At 41.9% G+C, this 23935-nt stretch overlaps 2 protein-coding genes and 1 pseudogene across 2 annotated transcripts in view; all 3 read right to left on the bottom strand.

Moving 5' to 3' along the window:
• Positions 1-1396: 1396 nt before the first annotated feature.
• Positions 1397-23935, bottom strand: part of LOC126574619 (histidine-rich glycoprotein-like) — a 25612-nt gene continuing 3073 nt past the window's right edge. Inside the window, exons 2-8 of the mRNA XM_050234909.1 lie at positions 18557-18757; positions 18280-18471; positions 18125-18195; positions 15299-15323; positions 2255-2524; positions 2050-2184; positions 1397-1949 (exon numbers count right to left, since the gene is read on the bottom strand). Of these exons, the coding sequence (XP_050090866.1) occupies positions 1440-1949; positions 2050-2184; positions 2255-2524; positions 15299-15323; positions 18125-18195; positions 18280-18471; positions 18557-18757 (1404 nt within the window). The 3' untranslated portion in view covers positions 1397-1439. The remainder of the gene's footprint in view (positions 1950-2049; positions 2185-2254; positions 2525-15298; positions 15324-18124; positions 18196-18279; positions 18472-18556; positions 18758-23935) is intronic.
• Positions 8274-8879, bottom strand: LOC126574527 (ladderlectin-like). Its single transcript, XM_050234782.1, has 2 exons — positions 8787-8879; positions 8274-8689 (listed from the first exon to the last, which is right to left on the bottom strand). Exons 1-2 carry the CDS (start codon positions 8875-8877, stop codon positions 8289-8291), a joined length of 492 nt encoding a protein of 163 aa, XP_050090739.1. The 5' UTR covers positions 8878-8879; the 3' UTR covers positions 8274-8288.
• On the bottom strand, positions 11844-13476 carry LOC126574511 (carboxypeptidase N subunit 2-like; annotated as a pseudogene).

Raw genomic sequence — 23935 nt, 5'->3', positions numbered from 1 at the left:
AATTGGTTATTTAGCGAGTTCGCATAATGGCGATAGCGCACAGCACGAGTTCTACAACGGCTCCTACCGTGCCGCTTGATTGAACCGATTGCATGACAATTGAACTGATCGTACAGCAAACTGTTGATCCATCTCGTTTGCTTATCCGCTTTATCGTGCTGCTACTAAATGTTTTAATAGTGTATGTTACAAAACACATGACGTCACGTTTTAAATACGTCCATTTAGTATCGCTACTCCTTTCCCTTTCATCTTTTGATTAGAGCATTTCACCAGCAAATCGTAATTTAATTGTGCAGAAAGGTTAATTTACACTTTTTTCGCCTCGCAAAACGATTGCTAATTGGTTAAATAGCTCTGCCGTCTCCGTAACGTGATGCTTTCTTCTATATTGTTCTGGCCGATTCACCGTTACGCTTCGAATGATTTCCAGAGCGATAGAGAGAGAGAGAGCGTCATCATCATTATGGACCCGTTCATCATCGTCATTATGTCACTCGGGCCCTGCTCGCCCAGCCTCCGGACGCGAGGCGTTCGCAAAAACCACGCGTAAGCTGTCAAACCATGGTCATCGATCGTCCCGCTGCGCTGTCTGCCGTTTGCGATTGTGTGCTGATTGTGTGTCTTGTGCGCAATGGCCACGCATCTGATCGGGTTGGGGAAAAATTGCAAACACACCACACGCTTGTTGACTCGTGTCCCGCTGACTCGTGTCTGGTACGGTGATGGACCTGTGTGGTGCTTCGGTTCGGTTCATTATCTGACACCTTAATCGCTTGTAATGAGCATGTACTGCGTGGCTAGAGCTGACTGGAACACGCACTTGCTTTCGCGGTTTCGCGGTGGTGGTCATTCGTTCGACAAACGTTCGACAGCGTCGTCTCAAGTTCACCATTGTCACGATCCTCCGGGCGAATGGACAATGAAAGAGGAGCAATGTGGAAAGGTCAACGTCAACTGCTCCGGTGACTGCTATGCTGGATTGCAAAATTAAAACCAATAACCAATGTCCTGCTTCTTTGAGGGAGAGGGGGGGGGGGGGGGGAATTTAAGCAACACAACTGGAACACATGGCAAATGAAACGAAAAGGTTTTGTTTTTCAATTCACCGTCCAGGGAGGATGAATGTATTGCTTCATGTTCGCTTAAGAGCATCGATCGCTCGCTATCAGATTACAATAGTTAGATATTATCGGGCGTTAGCACATATTGCTGTGTTGAGCTTATCGCTCAAGCTGGAATGGTTCACTAAATGACTACTACGTAGATGCTTTAAGAATAGTGGATTATCCCGAATCCCTTAACCCTAATCCAAGTCCGCAGACGCTGAGCGGTTGTGGTACTGGTCTGTGCCGCTTCCTTTTTTTTGCAATGTCCTCTTCATATGCGATCACCGTTTGTCTCCGTTTATCATCCTGATTGGAATTGCTTCTGCCATCCTAACGATGGTAGCCATTGTGATGATGATGATCTCCGTTGCCGCGATGGACAGGCGATGTTGCATGATGATGCTTGTTGTTGTTGTTGTTGTTGTTGTGGTTATTATTGCTGCTACGTCTGCGATGGTGACCATTGTGGCCATTGTGCCCATTGTGATGATGACCGTTGTGGTGATGTCCGTTGTTGCCATTGTGGTGTTCGTGCGCGTTACTATCGTATCCCCGGTGCCCATCGTGGATGCCATGATCCGCCCGGCTGTGGCCGCTATCGTGCGAGTGTGAATCGTACTCACCGGAACCATGGCCGATTCCGTTGTGTTCGAAATCGTGGTGCGATTCCTTGGGATAGCCGAGCTGGGTATGTGGCGTTTCCTTCGAGTAGCCACCGTGACCGTGCTCATGCCCGTGTCCATGTTCATGCGGATGATCGTGATGGTGCGGATGCTCGTCACCACCTTCGTACGTGATCTTTGGGCGATATCCTTTGTGGTCCGCCTCGTACTCCACAATCTGCGAAGAAAACGAGAGATTTGTTTGCATGTCATTGAGCAGCCATCGCGGGGTGGCCAGCAATCTGAAACTCAGCGTGGTTCGGTGCCACTGAAATTACCTGTCGTCGTCCGTCCGGAAGGAGCACGTTGTACTTTCCCGTGGTGTAATCGCCATCGCGCATTTCCTCGTGGCCAAAGGACAGATCCGCACCTTCATCGTCTACCTCGTAGCTAAACTCGTACTTTGCCGGTTCCTGCAATCAATCAAACGTATCCTCGCATTAGAGATTGCACTCCAAAAGGGGTTGAAGTCATTTGTCACACATCTTCAAAGGATCCACTGTCATCGTGGGTGTCGTGGTGGTCGTGATGATCTTCATGCTCGTGGTGATCCGGATGGAAGCCCGATTGGTGGTGGGGAGGGCCGTAGCTGGTATCGGGCGTCCCATAGCTGCTCGATGGTGGCACCAAATCCGTGTGATGATCATCGTGATGTCCGTCTCCGTTGTGACCGCCGTGCGCAGGTGGCAAGTACGAGTTGATCGGGGCCTCCGGTTTGGCTTTGACGACTATCGCCGAGACCAGCAGCAGAAGCTGTGAGGTAAACGAGTTATGGCCAGATAGCGAGAATTAGTGAAAAAAAAAACCCTAATCCTCAAAATCCATTCTAGGCAATATTGTATCGTTTCGTAGATATTTCGAGTCTCTTAGTTGGTTGGTTTCTGTTCAGAGTCTTTCCAAATTCCATGCAGATGCGTTTTATAGTAAAATATTTTCATAATTTTTGTTCCAAAAAAAATGCAAAAAGCGAAGACCACGGCCGTCGAAACGCTATCGGTTGCTCTCAATGAGTTTATTGTAGGGACCAAGCCTACAATCACACATACGGCCGACAAGGACGCGGTGCACAAGGCCACAATCCTTCAACGCTGTCTATCGATAGATAAATTCTATCGATCCATCAATCAGAACATCCTCAGTTTTGTGGTGCGCAATCACGTTTCAACTTTCTCGTTCGCCAGCTCTGCCTTAACGTCCCTCCAAAAATACATTTTCCTGAGGATCGTTAGAGTCCTTAGAGGGTCCTGAGAGTGAATCCTTGGGGCTCATTTTCCGTGGAAAAATGAAAACATAAATTTGCACCTCCAAATTTTTTTTTTGACCACCGATCTACGCGTTGTTCCGCTTTTATAGTAAAATGATCGTCGATTATGGCATGCTAAACCGCGAATCGATCATCAACGATCGAGCAAACGAGTAAATCTGTTCCTCGGTATCCAAGCCGGCATGCTTGGCGCAATTAAAAGACCTTTTAAACAACAACCAACCGCCTGCAATTTTAGTATTTTTCGGGATGCATAATGCATATCCTCTTTGATCCTTTTCCTACCTTGAGCACACGTGCACATTTTATAAACTCTAGCATTTCTATTGATGATACCACTTCAACAGCTGGAACTAACGTCACTCCCGTTGCTTTAAAATTGTCCCTTTAATTCACAATTCTAACTGTGACGAGTGATCAAACCAAACTGGACACACCAGAACTAGAAAACTATACGAAGCAAACTAGTTTCCACTAGTTTCCAGCTGAATTGCTCACAAACCATTCAGCGTTCTAAACAGAATCAGAATGATCGGACCGAGGGATTCACTTTGCAAACTTTCAATCCACCAACTGGTTGATTCTGCTCCAGTTCGCTTCCTATCGAACGGACTCAGAACCGTACACTGATGATCTCTAGCTACTCGGCCAACTATTTATACCAGCATTTCGGTCCAATTTAGAACCCCCTCACTTAGAAACCTAAGGCATCGCCTAGAAATGATCGGAATCGATAGAGCCGATACAGCATCCTCGCAATTGAAATCGAGATCAAACGCTGCTTAAGAAACCTCCCGGTAATGTCCTCATTAGCAGGGTGGAGGGTGCTCCGGCCACCCGAAAACACCCACCGGTTCGAGCGAGCTGGTGGCACCTCGTTGACAATTCTTGTCAAACTGCGCGCCCGACCTAGTCCGGACCGGTGATAGGGATGGGGCCGATAGTGGGCAACGCGACCGAGGGGAAAGCAACACAAACGATCGAATCGATCGAATTCGAATGTACGTGGCGGTGTGTTGATTACGAAAAACACATTGAGACCCACAATGCCGCTCTCCTGGTGATTGGTTCATGATTATCGTCGGAGATTAGCATCCATCCCCGTCAACACCGGTTCGGTGCGGTTCGGCTGGAGTGTTGCATCTTCTTCAAGCTGCCCTATGCTTCGCTATGGCGATGGCGATGCCCATTCGCTCGCCATTCCATTGACAACAAGGTGCCGCAATAACAGCAACATCAGAACCTGTGCAATCAATAACTGGCTCACTTTCCCACAGCGCGCACGGTATCAGGCCTCCGTATCTGGACCGCTAATAATGGACCGTTTACTTTTATCTACTTTTAATGATATCGTCTATTAGTGAAGGTTGAATCAAAGAACCTCGTAACTCGTAGGTCATTAGATAGGTTCGATCGTCTCACACCATTGAGTGGTGTTGCGATGCATACAGCATAAAACATATAGCGCCCGGGACACTCTTGTTACCGCACAGTGCTGCAGAGGCTCATCTTTGCGACTCATCTTTTGCTAGCGAGATGCTGTGTGTTCAAGTTTCGCCGTATTTAAACCATGCAAGAGAGAGATAATTATATTTCAAGCAAACACGTGTTCGTCTAATAAAGTATTTTAAGAAAAACCAACCTCCTTTCATTCTAGAGGACGACCGATCTGTCAGGCATCGTGAAACAAGTCCTTGAGTACCTTATCAACAGTAACTCAACAGATCTATTATAATGAGAGAAAGAAGGAAGAGGAGCTGTACTAGATGAGCAGCTTATGGTTGCCGTTTTGCAGAGATCTGTTCCTATCTCTGCACGAGACGCTATATCACGCGTAAAGGATACGGCTGGGGGCTTATTCTTGTTCACGGAATTACTACGGAAAACCATGAGGATGATTATTAGATTTATTTCTGTTATCGAAACAATGAGGTCTTACTTATTCGAGTAGTTTGTACAGCAACGTGTTAATAGGCTGCTGTGATATGTCCTATCATGGAAACGGTTGGTGACGTCATGTAACGTAATGCACACGTCAAAGTCGTCGAAAATAATTTCATAGCGTAAAATTACTAGCATTGATAGATGGTGGCGGACACTCAATATCACAGCTTGTAGAAACGTGATTGAAATGACTGGAGTGGTTCAGCAACGACGGAACGGCCAAATCGTTTCGGTCAGAAGGTCATGCTGGATGTGTGATGCGAATAATCGATCGGCGCCACTCTACTTCCAGCTGCAAGACCTTGGTGAAATTGTTAGTCCCGTTTGCTTCTGACAACAAGCCAAAATACTCTATTATGAGCCGTGTGGTTCCCGAAAACCGGGCAGAATATACAGCACGACAGAAGAAGAAGGCGAGATTGTTTCACAACAATGCATCGCCGGTTAGGTCAAAAGTCATCCGCGATACGTTGCGTTGGATCCAGTGGGAATTTCTTGACCATCTAGCTTACTCATCAGGACTGGCCCATCCGATTTACATTACTCTGTTTGATTCGGCCACGTACGAATAAAACGGTAGAAGCGTAAATGGAACTGATGGATCGCGTGATTTCCCGCAAGTACACAATACCATCAACATGCCGGCATGAGGCTTAACAGAGCAATTGAAAATAAACTATTGAGCGAAAATTGTATATAAGACTGCAGTACAACAATGAGGAGGGTATTCAATTCAGTTCAGCCGTTGCAGTGAACGAAGATGTTCGTCCTTAGTGAGAAAGTAAAGTGTGTGCTTCTGGGGGCATTGACGACGGTCGTTTGCATCGGTTCTGTGCTTGTCTGTCTTCTTCCCCAAAGCTGTTCCTATTATCTACAACTATTATCAAAACGGTATATCTAATAGAAATATTAATCCAGTGAAATTCATTAAATGCAATCCAGAGCAGTGTTTTAAAATTCGTGACTGTTTTTGGTCCTTCAGTTTGAAATTGTTTACACCCTGGATGGTTTATGGATCGCGAACGAAGCTGCTAAAAACAATGTGATTCTGATTTTGTTTTTGGTTTCATTCTCATCATTTATTAGATCTGCCAGCGAATCTATGCACCACTGCAAACGATACTTACAAGCCGGTCCCTAAACGCTACCTGCTATCTGATGAGAAAGTTACGTTCTTTGAAGCATGGAGACGCTGCCAGAGTCGTGGTCATCGTCTTGCTACCATCAATAACGAAGTAGAGGGTCAATTGATCGCAGCCGCTATCAATGAGAGCGCTTCAGAAGGAGACTGGTTTATCGGCGGAACTGATTTAGGGCATGAAGGAGAATTCATGTGGATTTCTACCAACATGCCAGTCGGGCATGAAACAGGATACAATCCAGGAAAAAAACTTCAATCCAGTTTATTTCAATTGTTTGAATCTATAAGTTTTGATGCTGTACCTTAGCTAACAGAAACATTGTCAACGAAGCCTTCAGCATTAAAGCCATCGACTCTTGTAAATAGCTTATATTAAATAGAAAAATAGAAAAACTATAAAAAATATTGATTGAAAAGCCAAAGTTATGAAATAGATGCTACGCAGTTTATGTTGTCATTCGTTTTTATTTACTGGCATGAAATATTCATCATCCTTCACTGAAAACAGATTTGATTGCTATTATAAAATAAAGTTTTAATCAGGTTGGTTCATGTTGGTTGAGTTGTTTGTACTCTGCTTTCGAGATTGAAAAAAGGAAGACGGTTCGCTTATGATTTTACAGATAGGATTGGGAAATAGGAAGGATGAATTCAGCAATCATTGCCACATAGAACATTTCAATTATTCTAGTCCACGATCTGCGGCCTCATATTTCTCGACATTTAAATCGTCACATTTCAAGCTATCCATATGCACTGTTAGCTTCTCGTTGTTGTTTTTTAAGAAGCGAACGAACTGGTGTACATCACAGCGCAACGGGTTTCCACTCAGCGTTATTTCTTGTGGCTTGTGAAAGATCTCGTAAGCTGCTAAGGAAAAACTTTTGAATTCGCTTTGAGACAAACAGTAGATCCGCGTATGTTATGTTTGCTATACGGTTGTGAGATAAATCGAGAGTCTCTAAATTTCGTATCGCGGCATTGTACTGGACACGATTGGCGTTGCTGATCGCATTATAGGAAAGATCCAGGACTCTCAATTTGTCCATTCCGTAGAACGGTCCCTGGTTCTTTGAAGCTCAAATTGTTGTTTGCTAGGTATAATTCGGCGATTCTTGGTGAGGTGTACGGATTTATCTTGAAAGCGCTTGAATGTATCTTCAATCCAGGAGAAAAACTTCAATCCAGGAGAGCCAAATAATGAGTGTGGAAACGAACACTGTATGGAGATTATTCGAGGTTATGGTATTTCATGGAACGACGTTCCTTGTAATATTGAGCAGGAATACATCTGCGAAACTGTTCCTCCAACCGACTAAATATTTGACTGTAATCTATTATGACAATAAATAAATTTTACATACAATGAAAAAGGCGTCTAATTTTGTTGAAGTTTTTTAAGTTTGCATCGGTAAAAGAACAGCATTAATAGGTTGCGTTCTTAATTCATCTCTGTTTTTCAAAATAGTTTTTTAGTGGGATTACCGATGCCTTATTATGAATATTCCCGTTATTTTGTCGTTTGAGCGATCTTTCTTTGATCTTTTTGACAGAGCATTCCCCACAACCCATGTTTCTCTGTTCTTTTTTGAGTCAGATTCCGGTAAAAAATGTAGTAAAGTAAATTACTCCTCTCCTTTTATTTTAGTTGGTACTTTCGCAGTCTGTTGGATTTTTACGTTTCAATAATTCAAACTAATGATGGTCTTATTTGATTTTCCCATGCATTTGAAAGACGTTTCGCGAAAAGGACAATCTTATGTGAATGAATCAATGGGTTTTATTCGTTAAAAGCATTTTAAAAGGTACCAACAGTACCAATAACTGCCACCTAGCCTCTCTAGCTTTCTATTTCTCTCTGTCTCTCTTTCTTCCGGTCTTGTCTTTTAAACGATTGTATTAATTTAAAGCAAAAGATCTACAGTTCCCTCAATTATCATCATGCTTCAAGATGGGGTGGATGGCGGCTAGGTGAAAGAAGTGAAGATACTTTATTCGGAAACTAGTAAAACGCGTTTAAAGCATTTATTTTTATTTAGTTCTATTTATGCTTGATTGTTGCGAAACATCAGCAATCATGAAACGGCTTGTTACAAACGGATATTAGAAAGATCTCAGGCATCGGCAATAGGCATCCGAAGTTAATGATAATATTCCGAAATAGATGGTCAGTCAATAACTTTTTCACAAACGAATTTTTGTTTCCATTCACAATTTGCATCGAACCAACCAACAGCATCTTTACGACCGATATCTAGACAGTTTTCATTTCCTCCGTAATTATTTGGTTCTCCAGTGTACCAATTTGTGTAGCCCGTTTGGTAACCAACAGGCAGCTCAGTGGAAAACCATATCCATGATCCTTCCTGACCGAGATCTGTGCCACCGATCCACCAGGGTTCTGTAGTAGTAGCTGTAGCTTGAATAGCTTCCTTTATCAGTTGACTTTCAGCACTGCTAGTAACTGTAGCAAGACGTAGACCAAGTGCAAGACACCGTCTCCATGCTTCGAAGAACGATACTTTTTGGTTTTGTGGCAAGTAGCGTTTGGCTTTCGAGCATTTGCACTCTTTTATTGTAAAAATTCCGTATAAACACCATAAAACCCATTATATTCGTTCATCATAAATTATAAAATATTTATGTTCGTGTTACTAATAAAATACCTGGCTTATTGTTGTGTGAAGAACTAGCGCTGGCAGAGTAAAGCACAAAACAGACTAGCACTAGCAAGCACTTGAGTTTTAGATAAGCCATGATCGTCTTCACTCAACTCACACTGAACATCTTCCAGCACACTGAATTGGCTTTTATTCTGATCGCTGTGCAGCACTTTTGGATGCGCCCTAATTATAATGCTAATTAATGTTAAAAAAAACCTGTTGATAACCGCGATGCCTACCAATAAATTTTCTTACGTAGGCGCACCGAATTGTGAAATTTAACCATTTTTAGGCTGTTCATCGCTACGCATTAGCAGACCCCATGCATTTTTGCATTATTATCTCTGTTGTGTTTGTGGCAAACGGAAAGCAAAGTGTCACCAATCCAGACCCAATCCGAGCGACCTTATAGAAGGATGGTTGAACCGTATGTTGGACTTTTTATTGTGCTCAGCTTACCTTTCACACCTCTTTTAGCGACACTTTTATCGGTTACTAGTGCTGTTTCTGCAAACTAATATTGCTGGTACTTCCCTTGCCTAATGTTAAGTTGTTTCTACGCACCAATTTTAGCAATCGGCCCGTTTTTCTGTTTATCGTTATGCAGCATTTCATACACTAGGTCGAATGCGATACATTGTGCCGCTCCCTATAACTTTTCCTTTTTCTTAAATATTAATATATTACCACTTATATTTCTTCTATGCTCTTCTAGCCATTGCAATAGTCTTTGTAACTGACAGATTTTCTTTAACTAAAGAGTTTAATGCAGTTTGAATATCGTTATCGTTTCATGTCAATAATTAGAGTTCATGACAAGAAAAAGATATGACTGGATTAGTTGAATGCATTTATCAATTGCAACTCCACAATTTGTTTAGCATCAACAACCACTACAATGGATTCAGGAGGAGATAGTACTAGGTTTGTTTAGTTTATGTGTAGAACATATTCCCCATGAATAACGGAAATATTAAAATCCATGTTACTACATTGTGTGGTTCACCTTCCTAACTTCCATCTCATCACCAACAATAGATAATCCTATCGCGGATTTCCCCATAGAGGACTTTCTTGTTCGCTATGTATAAAAATCAAATATAAAAAGGATGAGAGACACACAACACCTTAGTTCAGTCTATCTGCTATTGGTGTTTAAGAAGATGTTCATCCTTAGTGAGAAATTCATGCGCGCATTTGTGCTGGCCTGGGTTACAGTCGTTTGCGTTGGCCTGATGCTTGCTGGTTTCACACTTTATTCGAAAAGAGCAGAATTGTTTCCGTCTAAAAAGCAAGAGAACGCACAAAGTAGGTGTTTTATAAACGTTTTATTCTCTGATTAGGCACAATTTCATTCTTGTTTTCAATGGCTTCTTATCATCCAGCTTCTACGACGGCAAAAGGCGACTACACCCATCCGATAAGCATCCAATACGTGATACAAAACGATAAAGAAGTGACCTTCTTCGAAGCATGGAGACTTTGCCATGACCTTGAATATCGCCTTGCAACAATTACTTGCGAAGCAGATACTCAATCGATAATAGCGGCAATCAAGAGTACGAACTGTCCTGAAGGACCCTGGTGGATCGCTGGAACTGATCTCGGGCACGAAGGAGTTTTTACATGGATTTCCACGAATATGCCTGTTGGGCAAGAAACGGGGTACTTCAATTTCTGTCCAGGAGAGCCAAACAACAGTTTAGGCCAAGAAAACTGTCTCGAAGTGTGGGGCGTTTCTGTTAAACTTGCTTGGAACGATATGTTTTGCGTAGATTTGTGAAAGGGTTATTTAATACCACTCCACTCCATGTCCACTAAAATTAAAACTATCGCAATAAAATGCACTACGTTACGTTTAAAAAGTGTTACTATTATTTATTGCTTACATCAATCCGGCGTTTATGGCATTGTGATCGACATACAACGCGTGTAACTCCGCATTTTATTGGCGTCTCCATCGTCCCTCCTCACATACGGAATCGTTGTTCAATGTTTTTGGACCAACTAACTTTGGTTCAACCTCCGGTTAATGACGCAACCAGAAAAACTCAACCAATGGGAATGACCAGAACTCATCAGAGCATCTTTATAGCTACTAACTGAAGCCGATTGACGATTGAATAGGTGACGATGTTACAGTGGTGTATGAAACATTGTCATTGCAGCAGATAGCAACCTAGCAATGATGGAGGATTGAAATCGGCGTTGAAGGAAGTACACTAGACACAATTTAATGCAAAGACGTACCGAGTGTTTTTATTAGTGCTGATCTTCCATATTGGTGGCATTAGCTGCGTCCTATTGGCTTGTGACGATATTATCAGCCTCCTGCGACAGTCTTCGTTCACTGTTTCACTTTATGTTATCAGCTTTCCTCGACAGCATATCTACATTTGTCACTGTTTAACTGGCCGGTCTCACATGGTGGTCATGCAATTTGTCGATCAGTAAATAGCTTTCATTTGAATGTGGTTTAAAACCAGTATGATGACACATATTAATCTGGATGCACAATGTGTTGATGACTGATTTGATTGATATTAAGTACACACCATAATTTCATTAAATCAGTTTTTAAGCTTATCTGCCTGTGGCGATGATAATTAGGTTTGTTGGTGTTCATAGAATCATTGCAGCTTAAGCAGGAGATGAATTGTTTGAATCTATAAGTTTTGATGCTGTACCTTAGCTAACAGAAACATTGTCAACGAAGCCTTCAGCATTAAAGCCATCGACTCTTGTAAATAGCTTATATTAAATAGAAAAATAGAAAAACTATAAAAAATATTGATTGAAAAGCCAAAGTTATGAAATAGATGCTACGCAGTTTATGTTGTCATTCGTTTTTATTTACTGGCATGAAATATTCATCATCCTTCACTGAAAACAGATTTGATTGCTATTATAAAATAAAGTTTTAATCAGGTTGGTTCATGTTGGTTGAGTTGTTTGTACTCTGCTTTCGAGATTGAAAAAAGGAAGACGGTTCGCTTATGATTTTACAGATAGGATTGGGAAATAGGAAGGATGAATTCAGCAATCATTGCCACATAGAACATTTCAATTATTCTAGTCCACGATCTGCGGCCTCATATTTCTCGACATTTAAATCGTCACATTTCAAGCTATCCATATGCACTGTTAGCTTCTCGTTGTTGTTTTTTAAGAAGCGAACGAACTGGTGTACATCACAGCGCAACGGGTTTCCACTCAGCGTTATTTCTTGTGGCTTGTGAAAGATCTCGTAAGCTGCTAAGGAAAAACTTTTGAATTCGCTTTGAGACAAACAGTAGATCCGCGTATGTTATGTTTGCTATACGGTTGTGAGATAAATCGAGAGTCTCTAAATTTCGTATCGCGGCATTGTACTGGACACGATTGGCGTTGCTGATCGCATTATAGGAAAGATCCAGGACTCTCAATTTGTCCATTCCGTAGAACGGTCCCTGGTTCTTTGAAGCTCAAATTGTTGTTTGCTAGGTATAATTCGGCGATTCTTGGTGAGGTGTACGGATTTATCTTGAAAGCGCTTGAATGTATCATTCGTATGCGATTGTTGCTCAGTTTAAGAGTGTGAAGATTAAACGGGTTTTCAAACAGTTCGCTGAAAAAAAGAAACAAAACGAAAAAGTTAACAAGAGATATACGTTTTATTCCTCGAGTACGCATCACTTACTTGTTTATGGTTTCACGGGCAATCTCGCTCCGATCAAGTTTGTTCAGCTTTCTTGTCTTCGAGAAAAGTTTTCCCGGCAGCTCGCCCACCAATTGATTCCCCCTCAGCGAGAGGACTTCCAATAAAGTCTGATATTCGAACAAATCGGGTGATAGTTCCTTGAGATGGTTGTGGGATAGATCGATAAGCTTGATGGCCGTATTAGTCTGAAACAGGTTATGCGGCAGTTGTTTCAATTGATTATTTTTCATTGACACGCTGACAAGTTGTGTGAGGTTAGCAAAGGTATCGACCGACGTCAACTGCAAGCTATCGTTGGTGTTTATGTCGATCACCTTAAGTCGCTGGAAATGACTGAATGAGGGAAGATGATCTAAAGAACACAACCTTATAATCAACGTGTTGATGGAATCCAGATGGTTGAGAAAACCGTCCGCCAACGGCTGGCTAAACTGCGCGTCATTTCCAGGGTGGTTAAGGTGGGTACGTATTTTAGTAGCTAGCAGATCGTTTGCCTCAATCGGTACGCCAGTGGCATTTTTCAGGGAACGTACTTTGAGATTTGATAGGCCCTCGAACAGTTTCGATGATAAAGGGGCACTGTAGCTGACTATTTCCTACGAGGAACACTGTTTTGAGATTAGCCCCCTCAGCGGGTGCCAGAAATGGAAACAACAATTCAACCAACGATCGGTTCGCGGGAATGGTGTATCGTTATAGCGTTACTTGACTGAACTCGATGTCCGAGAAATTGAAATCCCTAAGATTCCAATCAATGTCATCGAAATTGTTGGCATGGTCGATGTCATTACAGTGCACGAGTAGGTGGTTGTGGGTGGTTAGTACTTACAGGCTAAATCCATTTGCAGCGCAAATGATTTTTTGCTATCTTACTGCGCTACTCAACGGGCAAATGCATTTCGGAGGACAGCCACCAGTTAGGATGGTTCCGCTACACAAAAGCTACAGGTGCAACTACACCAGCACTGAAAGATAAATCGTGGTGGTCTGCATGTTGAAGTCGTGTGCGCGACTCTTTCGCACACTCTTTCGCACGCTTTCTTTGGTCAGATGTTTTCCACTCCTTTCTCCTCCTGGTGACGTGACTACAAGATGCAGAGCTCTATATTACTCACGGGTGTCATATAAACTGTGTAAAAGCAGCACCAAGCATAACTCAATTCAAGACACAATAATCATAATTACCTGTTCTATGGATCGATCAAATGGACACAATTTATATTGCACTAGTGGATAACTATCACGTACACGCACTAATCACACAAGACACACTGTTGGGTCCGAGTGTGATCGGATTGTAGCCAGGCGAATGGAATCCACACACCAGCTATGTGTTGTCCGATGCTTTGCTCAACGACGACTGATTTTAATTTGCCACTTTAGTGGCCGCGACGGTCCTGCATGTATGTTCGTTTGTGCGACGATGAACGACCAGATCTTTTTCGTGGTGTGTGTCCTATAGTTCAAGAGGCGGCTTAATTTGCGAACAGTTGGACCAATAGTGGTAGCATAAACATTATCACTAAATTGCCCTTAACTTGACACCCAAACTTTCCCAAAAATTGAAAAAATGCTCCAATTTATCAAAACCATGCTAACGGAAGCAAACGGTTTATCATGGGACTTTCCAACACGTATCATCCTACCAATGTCAAATACAAGAGTCCTAAGTGAACAGCTCATACAGTGGTCGGCATGAGATAGAAAAAAAAACATATGAGACGGTAAAACCAGGCACAGCTTCAAACCAGACAAAAACTTCCCCGATCTTACTGAGAAATTGATTCCAATTTATAAATACATACTTTGAAAATGTTGGTGGATTGCTCAATGTTTATATCAAACTTACGTATATTAAGAATAATATTGAATTATTTACAAACATAAATATCTTCAAAAATCTGCTTTTATGGTCAGAATTAACCCTAGTAAAATCTTAAGGAAGCGCGCTTTCTCAAATCGGTAGTAAACTCCTTAAGAAAAAATCAGCCATACTTTTGCGATGTCCAGTAAATCAAGAAAATCTTTTAAAAAAGTCAAAATAAATGAGAAAAGGTGATTGTCGGATATCATTTCTCTAGATTTTTGACAGATAGGTTGTTCCATAATATTTCAGAAAATGGTTTAATTATGCTAAAACACTTCAGCTACAAATATATCCGGTAAAATCCCGCTGAGGCGTCACCAGTTGAGGACCATTATCAATTGAAAGCAGTTAGGGGGTGAAATTTCGTATATAAGAGAGATGAACAATTGTGAGATATCAATTCAGTCTGTCTATTACAGTAAGAGAGCACGGTCGTGGTTGAAGAGACAATGAAGGTCATATTGGTGCTAGTTTTCCTCGGCTTGTACTTTGAAAATGTCCTCGGTGGCACTAACAATGGTAAGATCTTTTTTTTATGCTTGTCTATTATCTCCGTACGAGTTGAATAATAATTCTTCTGATTTATATATAATATGTATTTTCACAAAGATGGTAACCAACGTTACGTACCCGTGCGCATTCGCGTTTCGTTCTTCGAAGCATGGAGACGCTGCCACCTCCATGGACAACGTATTGCTACCATCAACAATAGAATTGATAATGAGTTGATAGCGCAGGCCATCAACGTTGACGAAAATCCAAAAGGACTTTGGTGGATTGGCGGCACCGATCTCGGGAACGAAGGAGAGTGGATCTGGATCAGTACCAACAAGCTGATTGGCCAAGGTACGGGCTACACAAACTTCGCTAAAGGTCAACCGGATAACTATAAGAATAATGAACATTGCCTTGAAGTCGATGCAAAAGGTGTAGTTTGGAACGATTTACCTTGCGATAGTAAAGAATTTTATATCTGTGAAAATGTGTCGTGATTGTTTCAATATTGCACTTGAACAGCATCGTTGACCTATAAATTACGATGCGCGGTTCAAGCCTAATCCACCTAAGGAACAGATTTCCCACTCACACCATGAGAGCCAGGGTTGAACGAAACTATGAATGATTTGCATAACAATAAAAACCAGTAAAACAATTGTTTTTACAATTTAATTTCAGTTTTGCTTTGCTGAAGCCATAATCGTGGCAGCTGTTGTACTAGTTCCAGTGTGATGAGAAGTTCATTCTCAAACAGATATTGATAAAGTATCCACCGGTGATTTTAATAAGAAGCTAAAATGCTGTCCATATTCTTTTAAAACACAATGAAAGGCATTTTTTAATGATGCTCATAAAAATTACTGAAGATTTCTGCAAGGATGTTTCGCTTCAACTTTCCTGCCTTACCCATGATTTTCCCCTCAGCCTCAGCGGCTACTCGCGCTCATGTTTCCGCGAATGGAAAGCTCTTATTCTTCAGCCTGGAGTTATGCCATTTAAAGCCGTGGTTCGCGTGAAGCTCGATTTAAATCGGAGGTTTTTACTAAACGGAATTCGTGGGACCACCAAAACCTGCAAAATAAATGGCACAATCACAGATAAAGGGTTATTATAAAATACTCACAGCTAATAGTTTATACAAAGATAGCATGACGAAAAGAGCAGATAGGCAACACGAGACATTTGGTTTCCTTCGCCGTTTTTAAAAGAACTTGAAAAATTAACCCTAAGAATAGTCCTGTTAAAACCCGAGGAAAACCCCTAACCGCAAGGCCGCCTGTACATCACAAGAACACTGGTTAACGGCGTCCACTTCACCAAAGGTATCTATTCCACTGAAATGTATAAAGGCCGGAATACACGAAGCGTAAACTCTCGTATAAACTCAGAATGTAATGCCAAAAAGATTATACTTATGTCAAAAAGATTATAGGCCCGCGGAGCGTAAATCCGTGTGTAAAAGCAAGCGTAAACTTAGCACCAACATGAAGCGTAGCGTTATGATGGATTCAATGTTCTTCAATCGCTAATATACAGTAAAAACATCTTAAAATATTAAAGAAGATGTTCAGAAATCAACTTATCTCGTCGATTTATATTTTTTGTGGCCAAAAACACGTGTAATTGATGTAATAGCATAGTGTAATTGCAGGTGCACGAATGTAATTGCAGTTGACGTTTCGGTATAAACTTTTATGCGATTATGCCTGCCACACGAAGCGTAAACTTTTTGGCATTACATTCTGAGTTTATACGAGAGTTTACGCTTCATGTATCGCCGGCTTAAAGATTTTTTTTATTTCTACGCTTGCAATCACTTTGGGATGGAATGTTCGTGCTGTTGTGCACTGGATTAAATATTTGTACTTGCAGCAAGATGCAGGTATCGGTGACGGCGGTGATGCTCACGGGATAATGGTAAATGATGTTAAAAATAATAATGACAATGTCGATAAGAGGTCGCTGTTTGCGAGAAGGATTAATCAGTAACACACGTGGGTATTTCATCTTTCAACTAGATTGAAATCGTATTTTTCCATCACCGCAGACAACCGAACTTGTTAATTATTACTCGAGTTCAGCTGAGAAACTGCAATATGCATCATAGAACATACATCAACAACAGTGCCAAAAACATTCTACGAGTGACGGAGCATAAGAACTGTGAGGTATAGAAAGCGGGTAAACGAAGGGCTACTTGAACGTGAAATCAGAAAGGAAGATAAGTTTCAACGAATAAGAAAATGGATGTAGGAAAACGATTCCAGAAGAGGCAGCAAAACTGAGAGCGATTTAATCCATACCAGCAATAAAACTGATGATCAATATCGTTACTACGCGATCTTACCTGATAATATTGAACTTCTTACAACGGAGATAGAATGTTTGAAACAAGTGTTTTCAGCTGTTCTCTTCTAAAATGTGCATCACTATTCCATCTTTATTTCAATTTTTCCATTCTCACAATAGCATACCCAGAAATCAGGTGAATCAGAAAGATGTTGCGTGAGGGATGAGTTCAGCTCAACTCAAGCTCAGCCAGACATGTCACCACAGAGTCAAAGAATCAGAGCATTATACGATTTCTTCCTACATATTCAGTTTGTCATCATAACAGGTTAACATACTCCCCCTCGGAAGCTAGCATTAAATTAAACATTAAATTAAAATTATCCACTTCGAGTTTATATTTCGCCTGTATCGGTTTTTATACGATCCTTGTAGTAGTTGATAATTGCTTTAGTCCATCCCAAAACAAAGCTGCTGGCGCACTCTGGCAGCCGTTAGACAAATCCAAATGTCTCGAACTCATCGAGCAATGTCAAATTAACTCATTACATTTAAACACAAACACCGACGTCTTTACTGTTTGTAGTTTGGAACATGAAACTCTAAACCTCTAATAGGTATGACTATCTGGTAAGAGTGACAATGGTACAGGGAAAGGAGGGGGGGGGGGGAAGTGGCAAGGGGTTTGGCAATGGGAGGGAGAGCTACTGATCAGCTCGAAAAGCGAAAGGCAAACGTGGACTGATTCACTGGCTTTTCACCCTTCAACAGGTCCCGAATCTGATGGATCTTAGCTTACAAGGTAACGAATAAAAAAAAACACTTTCTCATGGATGAATCGAAAACGGAGCTGAGGATTATCCGGATCATCGGATGGCTCTAGGGGGGTGGAGCGTTCTTCTAGTCTTATTACACTGCGAGAGAGTGGACATCGACATGTCCGAGGGGTGAGGGTAGGATGGATGCGGCCCTAACGCTTCCTAGTACTTGTATCCACCAGCATTGGCACCTCCCTGTCCTGGGCCCTCCGGGTACTTGGCTTCGCCTTCGTATGACACCTGAAGCAGAGTTCAACGAAACCAAACATTACACTCCCGTTGACAGTCGATCTTTCGGGTGGATCTGTATAGCAAGTGACCTACCTCAGCGTTGTAACCGTTCTTCCAATCGGCGGTGTAGCGCACAATCTGGGTTCGGCCATCGGGAAGCTGCACGCGGTACTCACCGCGCGTTACATCCCCATCGCTGACAGCCTTGTGCGAGTAGTCGTTCTGGGTCTCGATATCGTTCACGTTGTACTGGAAATCGAACGGCATGCCCGGCTCATGATGATGCTGTAGAGAGTGCGGAAAAGTGAAGATCATGATGTCGATCATCATTTATGCTCGAATAATTGCGCGGCAATTGGGCAATACAAACATCATCCGTCGCCGGTGGCGGTCCGTACGATGGTGCCGGGCGTCCGGGGGTTGGCTGCGGGGGGCGGGGTTGCGGCTGCAGAGACGACGGGAATGGCTGGTTGGGCTTGTCATAAGCGTAACCCTTGTCGGGCGGCAGGTACTGGTTGTTCTGTGCTAGCGTCTGATCGACAATCACGACGCAAAGACACACGGCAAGAACCTTTTTTTGTTGTGTTTGGCGATGGGTTGGCGTGCAAAAGAGAGGAAGAAAAACACGATTCCCGTTGTTAACAACCACGAAACAATCAACTGCAACTCACTTCGAAATAAATTGACTACAATTGAATTTAATATTCCAACATGCCCGAAACCCTTGAACCGATAGTAGAACCATTCTCGACCTGGTCGGCCGCCGTGTATTTGCATTACGGTATTACGGCAAAACATTCGCCGAGGCTAGGTCGAGCCCCTCATGATCGTCGATACTCATTCGATGATGAAATCATTAAACACAGAAACACAATGACCTATTGTGCGGTGGTTCGAGCGTCGCGGGGCTAGCACGTCCGCGCAAAGACGATTCCTCTATTGGAACGAAGCTGGAAGGCTCGATCATCTGCCTATTTGCAGAGACATCGGAATGGCAACGCGCGATGGATGTAAGTGTATCACTGTGAGGCACCCACAGCAAATGGTTTGAAACATCTTCTGTGCTCCATTCTGTGCCTTGCATTGAACAACATCGCATCCACGAGTGATGCCATCCAAAGCATTCAAACGTCATGCCAAAGCCCACAGAGGGCCGTACAGAAACAGTTTTTCTTCTTTTCTAGGGATCTATCAGCGTACAGTAAAGTGGAGCGATAGAAGGCTTCGCAAGAACATTCTGTTTGCATGCTTTTTGCTGAGTGAGAGTTTTTTTTTTGCTACACACGAACAGCATGCATGTTGTTACCATTGCATTTCGGTGCTGAATGTTACAAAACAACCCTTGTACTGAATAAGTGACGCCATCAGTCAATCACACATGTGGTAAATACTTGTACAAAATTTTATTGCGGGAATGCACAATTACGTCAAGAGTTGGAACATTGGTATTAGTGTAAACGGCTTCCAGCGAGTAATGTTCTGGAAACATCACATAAAATGGAGACGTTATTGTCACATTGAAGACTAATAAGCGTAACATCAATTAGCAACACGCGAAATGCGTGGTGTATCATTCGAATGATCTCACAAGTACAAACTATAAAATAAAACAATCAGAAAGCATTCCATTCATTTCGAGTGTAGAAGCTATCGAGCGTACACAAGCAGATTTAGTGGGCGGCTATGTGGCAAGTGAGATCAGTTCCAACGTATGGCCTGTTGGGCCTTCTAGTGATTAGTAGTATCATCTGCCAGATGCCGAGCGAGCAGGATCTGAATTATAGCATAAAAATAATCAAATTTGTGTGTTTGGATGCGCCGTACCAACGCTCGCTGCTGCATTACTGTAAAACGATATTGCGTCGCAATGAACCGGCGATCCTTTCCCTAAACCTAACTGTTCCCGAAATCGTTAACTATATGACCATCACAGTCAGGGTGGATTACAAATTCTCTACCTATCAGCCGTTCCTGTTCGATACTCAGGTAGAGGGATGTGAGTTCTTGAGGGCAAAAACGCGTGACCCTGCCTCGGAGATGGTCTACAAAAACATTTTTGAAAATCTTCCCGACTTTATGACACCATGTCCGCATGGAGTAAGTAGCTAGGATGATGGTATAACGGTGCGGTCCCGCAACTAACACTGTATTCTCTCTTCTAAGAACCGCTCGTATTATGTCAACCACTGGTTAGAGACAAAAAACTTGCCAGCATCTGTACCGGCGGGCGATTATCGCCTGACTACGACCTTTGCCTTCAAGGACGGCGTGACTATTATAAAGATCCAAACTTTCCTTATCGCTAGGAAAAAAGGAATCTTTCGATCAATGATCGAATGGTGATATGTTATTTGATCGGCAACTGAAAACCAACTTCAACAAGTGATTAAAGAAGACCAGGTTCGCCTAGCACTAATAATTAGAACATTGGTGTATTTGGTTGTTTGTTAAGAGTAGTATAAAATAGAAACAGTCATGTAAGCGCTGTTCAGGGAGCAACCAACATTCATAATAAAGAAGATGATTCATTTTCTAATAAGTTTAAAGCTTAAAAGGAGAGTTTTTGTATGTGTTATGGATTTAATGGGATCCCCGCGGGCAAAATCATACAGTAGAATAGCTTCACTATTCTGTTGTATGGCTATTCTGCCACGATTTGTATGTAATTCTGCTGTAGCGCCTTTTAGTCTCCCTGTCCTCAACAGGTACATACAAATCGTAGAAGAATAGTCATACAACATCATAGCAGTGTAGTGACGCTGTTCTGCTGTATGATTTTGCCGGCCGGGATGACTCTCTTAAGCATTCTTCAATGATACCTTGCCCACGTCATGTTTTCACTTGCGCCACACGAAATAAACGATGTTATAAATAGAATAGAATAGATTTACTGAATTTGTATGCCGAATGTAGTTTTTAATCGTAATCGTTGGCGTTGATTGTGTATGATGCATTAGCATTTATGCGATAATAAGTGGCGCAATAAGCCAAAAACGGTAAAAAAACAATTTATACAAAAAACATTCTATCCAATATGTCATAGTAAAAACACGTTTGCTCAAGTGAACGAGGGGTTCATTGAAGTCTAATAAGCGTAGCATCAATTAGAAACACGCGCAATGCGTAGTGCATCATTCGAATGATCTCACAAGTACAAACTATAAAATAGAACAATCAGACAGTAATCCATTCATTTTGAGTGTAGAAGCTATCGAGCGTACACAAGCAGATTTAGTGGCTATTATGTGTGTAGTCAGATCAGTTCAAACGTATGGCCTGTTGGGCCTTCTAGTGATTAGTAGTATCTTTTGCCAGAGGCCGATCAAACAGGAGGCAAAGTTTACCATACGAATAACCAAATTTGTATGTCTCGATATGCCGTATCAGCGCACACTGGTGCATCACTGTAGAACGATATTGCGTCGCAATCAGCCGACAATGCTATCCCTGAATATAACTGTTCCCGAAGTCGTTAACTATATGAACGTAACAGTCGTGACCGAATACAAATTCGCTACCTATCGACCGTTCCTGTTCGATGCTCAGGTAGAGGGTTGTGAGTTCTTGAGAGCAAAAATCCGTGACCCTGCCTCGGAGATGGTCTACAAAAATTTATTCGAAAATCTTCCGGATTTGCTGACACCATGTCCGCATGGAGTAGGTATAGTCATTGTGACTGTTTACGGTGTATCTGTGACAGCAGAGTCTCTCATCTAACACTGTATTTTCTCTTCTAAGAACCGCTCTTATCGCGCTGAATACTGGCTGGAGTCAAAAAACTTGCCAGCATCTGTACCGGCGGGTGATTATCGCCTAACTACGACCTTTGCCTTCAAGGACGGTGTGACTATTGTAAAGATCGCGTGCTACATTACCGTCAGGAAAAAGGGAATCTTTCGATCAATGATCGAATGGTAATATGTCACTTGATCGGCAACTGAAAACCAACATCAACAAATGAGTAAAAAGCTACAGGTCCGTTGTATATGAAACATTTTCTCAAATAATAAACTAGGTGTTAAAACAAGCGGGTTTTTGGATGATTGCTCGTAATCGGAACACGAGCGCTCACGAGAGGATGATTGCTCGTAATCGGAAATAATAGAAACTTTCATGTAACCGCTGTTTAGGGAACAATCAAAATGTATAATAAACAAGTATTCATTTATTTTTCTCTAGTATGTTCACAGCTTAACAGGAGAGTTTTTTGTAACGAAAAATATGTGTTATGGATTGTAAGGGATGAAATCTTTAAGCATTTGCTTCAATGATACCTTGCCACTTGATGTTCTCACGTGCGCAACACGCATGAACGATATTTCTACTAAATTTAGTTGGTTAGAAACAATATGGCAAGGCATTCTATACTACATGTTGTAATAAAACACATACTTGTACGTATGAGGGGTTCGGGCATGAATGTTTGTGCAAATTATCTCCAAAAATTGAAGTTCTGGAATCAACTATACACGCATAAACTGGTGACGTTATTGGCACGACTGGTTATTGCCACATTTAAGTCTAATAAGCGTAGCATCAATTAACAACACGCGCAATGCGTAGTGCATCATTGGAATGATCTCACAAGTACAAACTATAAAAAAGAACAATCAAACAGTAATCCATTCAATTCGAGTCTAGAAGCTGTTGAGCATTCATAAACAGATTTAGTGGCGGTTATGTGTGTAGTCAGATCAGTTCAAACGTATGGCCTGTTGTGCCTTCTAGTGATTAGTAGTATCATCTGCCAGAGGGCAAGCGAGCAGGAGTCAAAGTTTACCATACGAATAATCAAATTTGTATGCCTCGATATGCCGTATCAGCGCACACTGGTGCATCACTGTAGAACGATATTGCGTCGCAATCAGCCGACAATGCTATCGCTGTACGCAACTGTTCCCGAAGTCGTTAATTATACGAACGTAACAGTCATGACCGAATATAAATTCTCTACCTATCGACCGTTCCTGTTCGATGCTCAGGTAGAGGGTTGTGAGTTCTTGAGAGCAAAAATCCGTGACCCTGCCTCGGAGATGGTCTACAAAAATTTATTCGAAAATCTTCCGGATTTGCTGACACCATGTCCGCATGGAGTAGGTATAGTCATTGTGACTGTTTACGGTGTATCTGTGACAGCAGAGTCTCTCATCTAACACTGTATTTTCTCTTCTAAGAACCGCTCTTATCGCGCTGAATACTGGCTGGAGTCAAAAAACTTGCCAGCATCTGTACCGGCGGGTGATTATCGCCTAACTACGACCTTTGCCTTCAAGGACGGCGTGACCATTATAAAGATTGCATCCTACATTACCGTCAGGAAAAAGGGAATCTTTCGATCAATGATCGAATGGTAATGTGTTGCTTAACAGTTGCTATTAACAGCCAATCTTTAATAAAGAAATGAAACAGAATGATACATTCATTGTGTCAAAACTAAAATTCCTAAGGCGTGAAATGTTTTCTCAAATAGAACTAATAATAAGTAATTGTGACATTTACCGCAGTACAATATCTGTTCTAGTTCAAGATCCGTTTATATGACACTAAGATTGTCGAACCTACAGTAGTGATTAGAAAAAGTGGAATATGGGCTTTTTTAACAATTTCAATTTCCTCTGAGATTATGAGTAGTTAGATAACTCTATAGCAAATAATCGATCTATTTCAATTGGCGATCGTTGTTGACTAAGTTTCAAGAACGATGTAACGCTTCTTAACAAAATCCATAAGCCCTCATTACTCCACGATA

Source organism: Anopheles aquasalis, chromosome 3, assembly GCF_943734665.1.
Source record: "Anopheles aquasalis chromosome 3, idAnoAquaMG_Q_19, whole genome shotgun sequence".
Classification (NCBI taxonomy): Eukaryota; Metazoa; Arthropoda; class Insecta; order Diptera; family Culicidae; genus Anopheles; species Anopheles aquasalis.
Note: the sequence above shows the minus strand (reverse complement) of the source record. Positions and strands in the feature narration are given on the sequence as shown.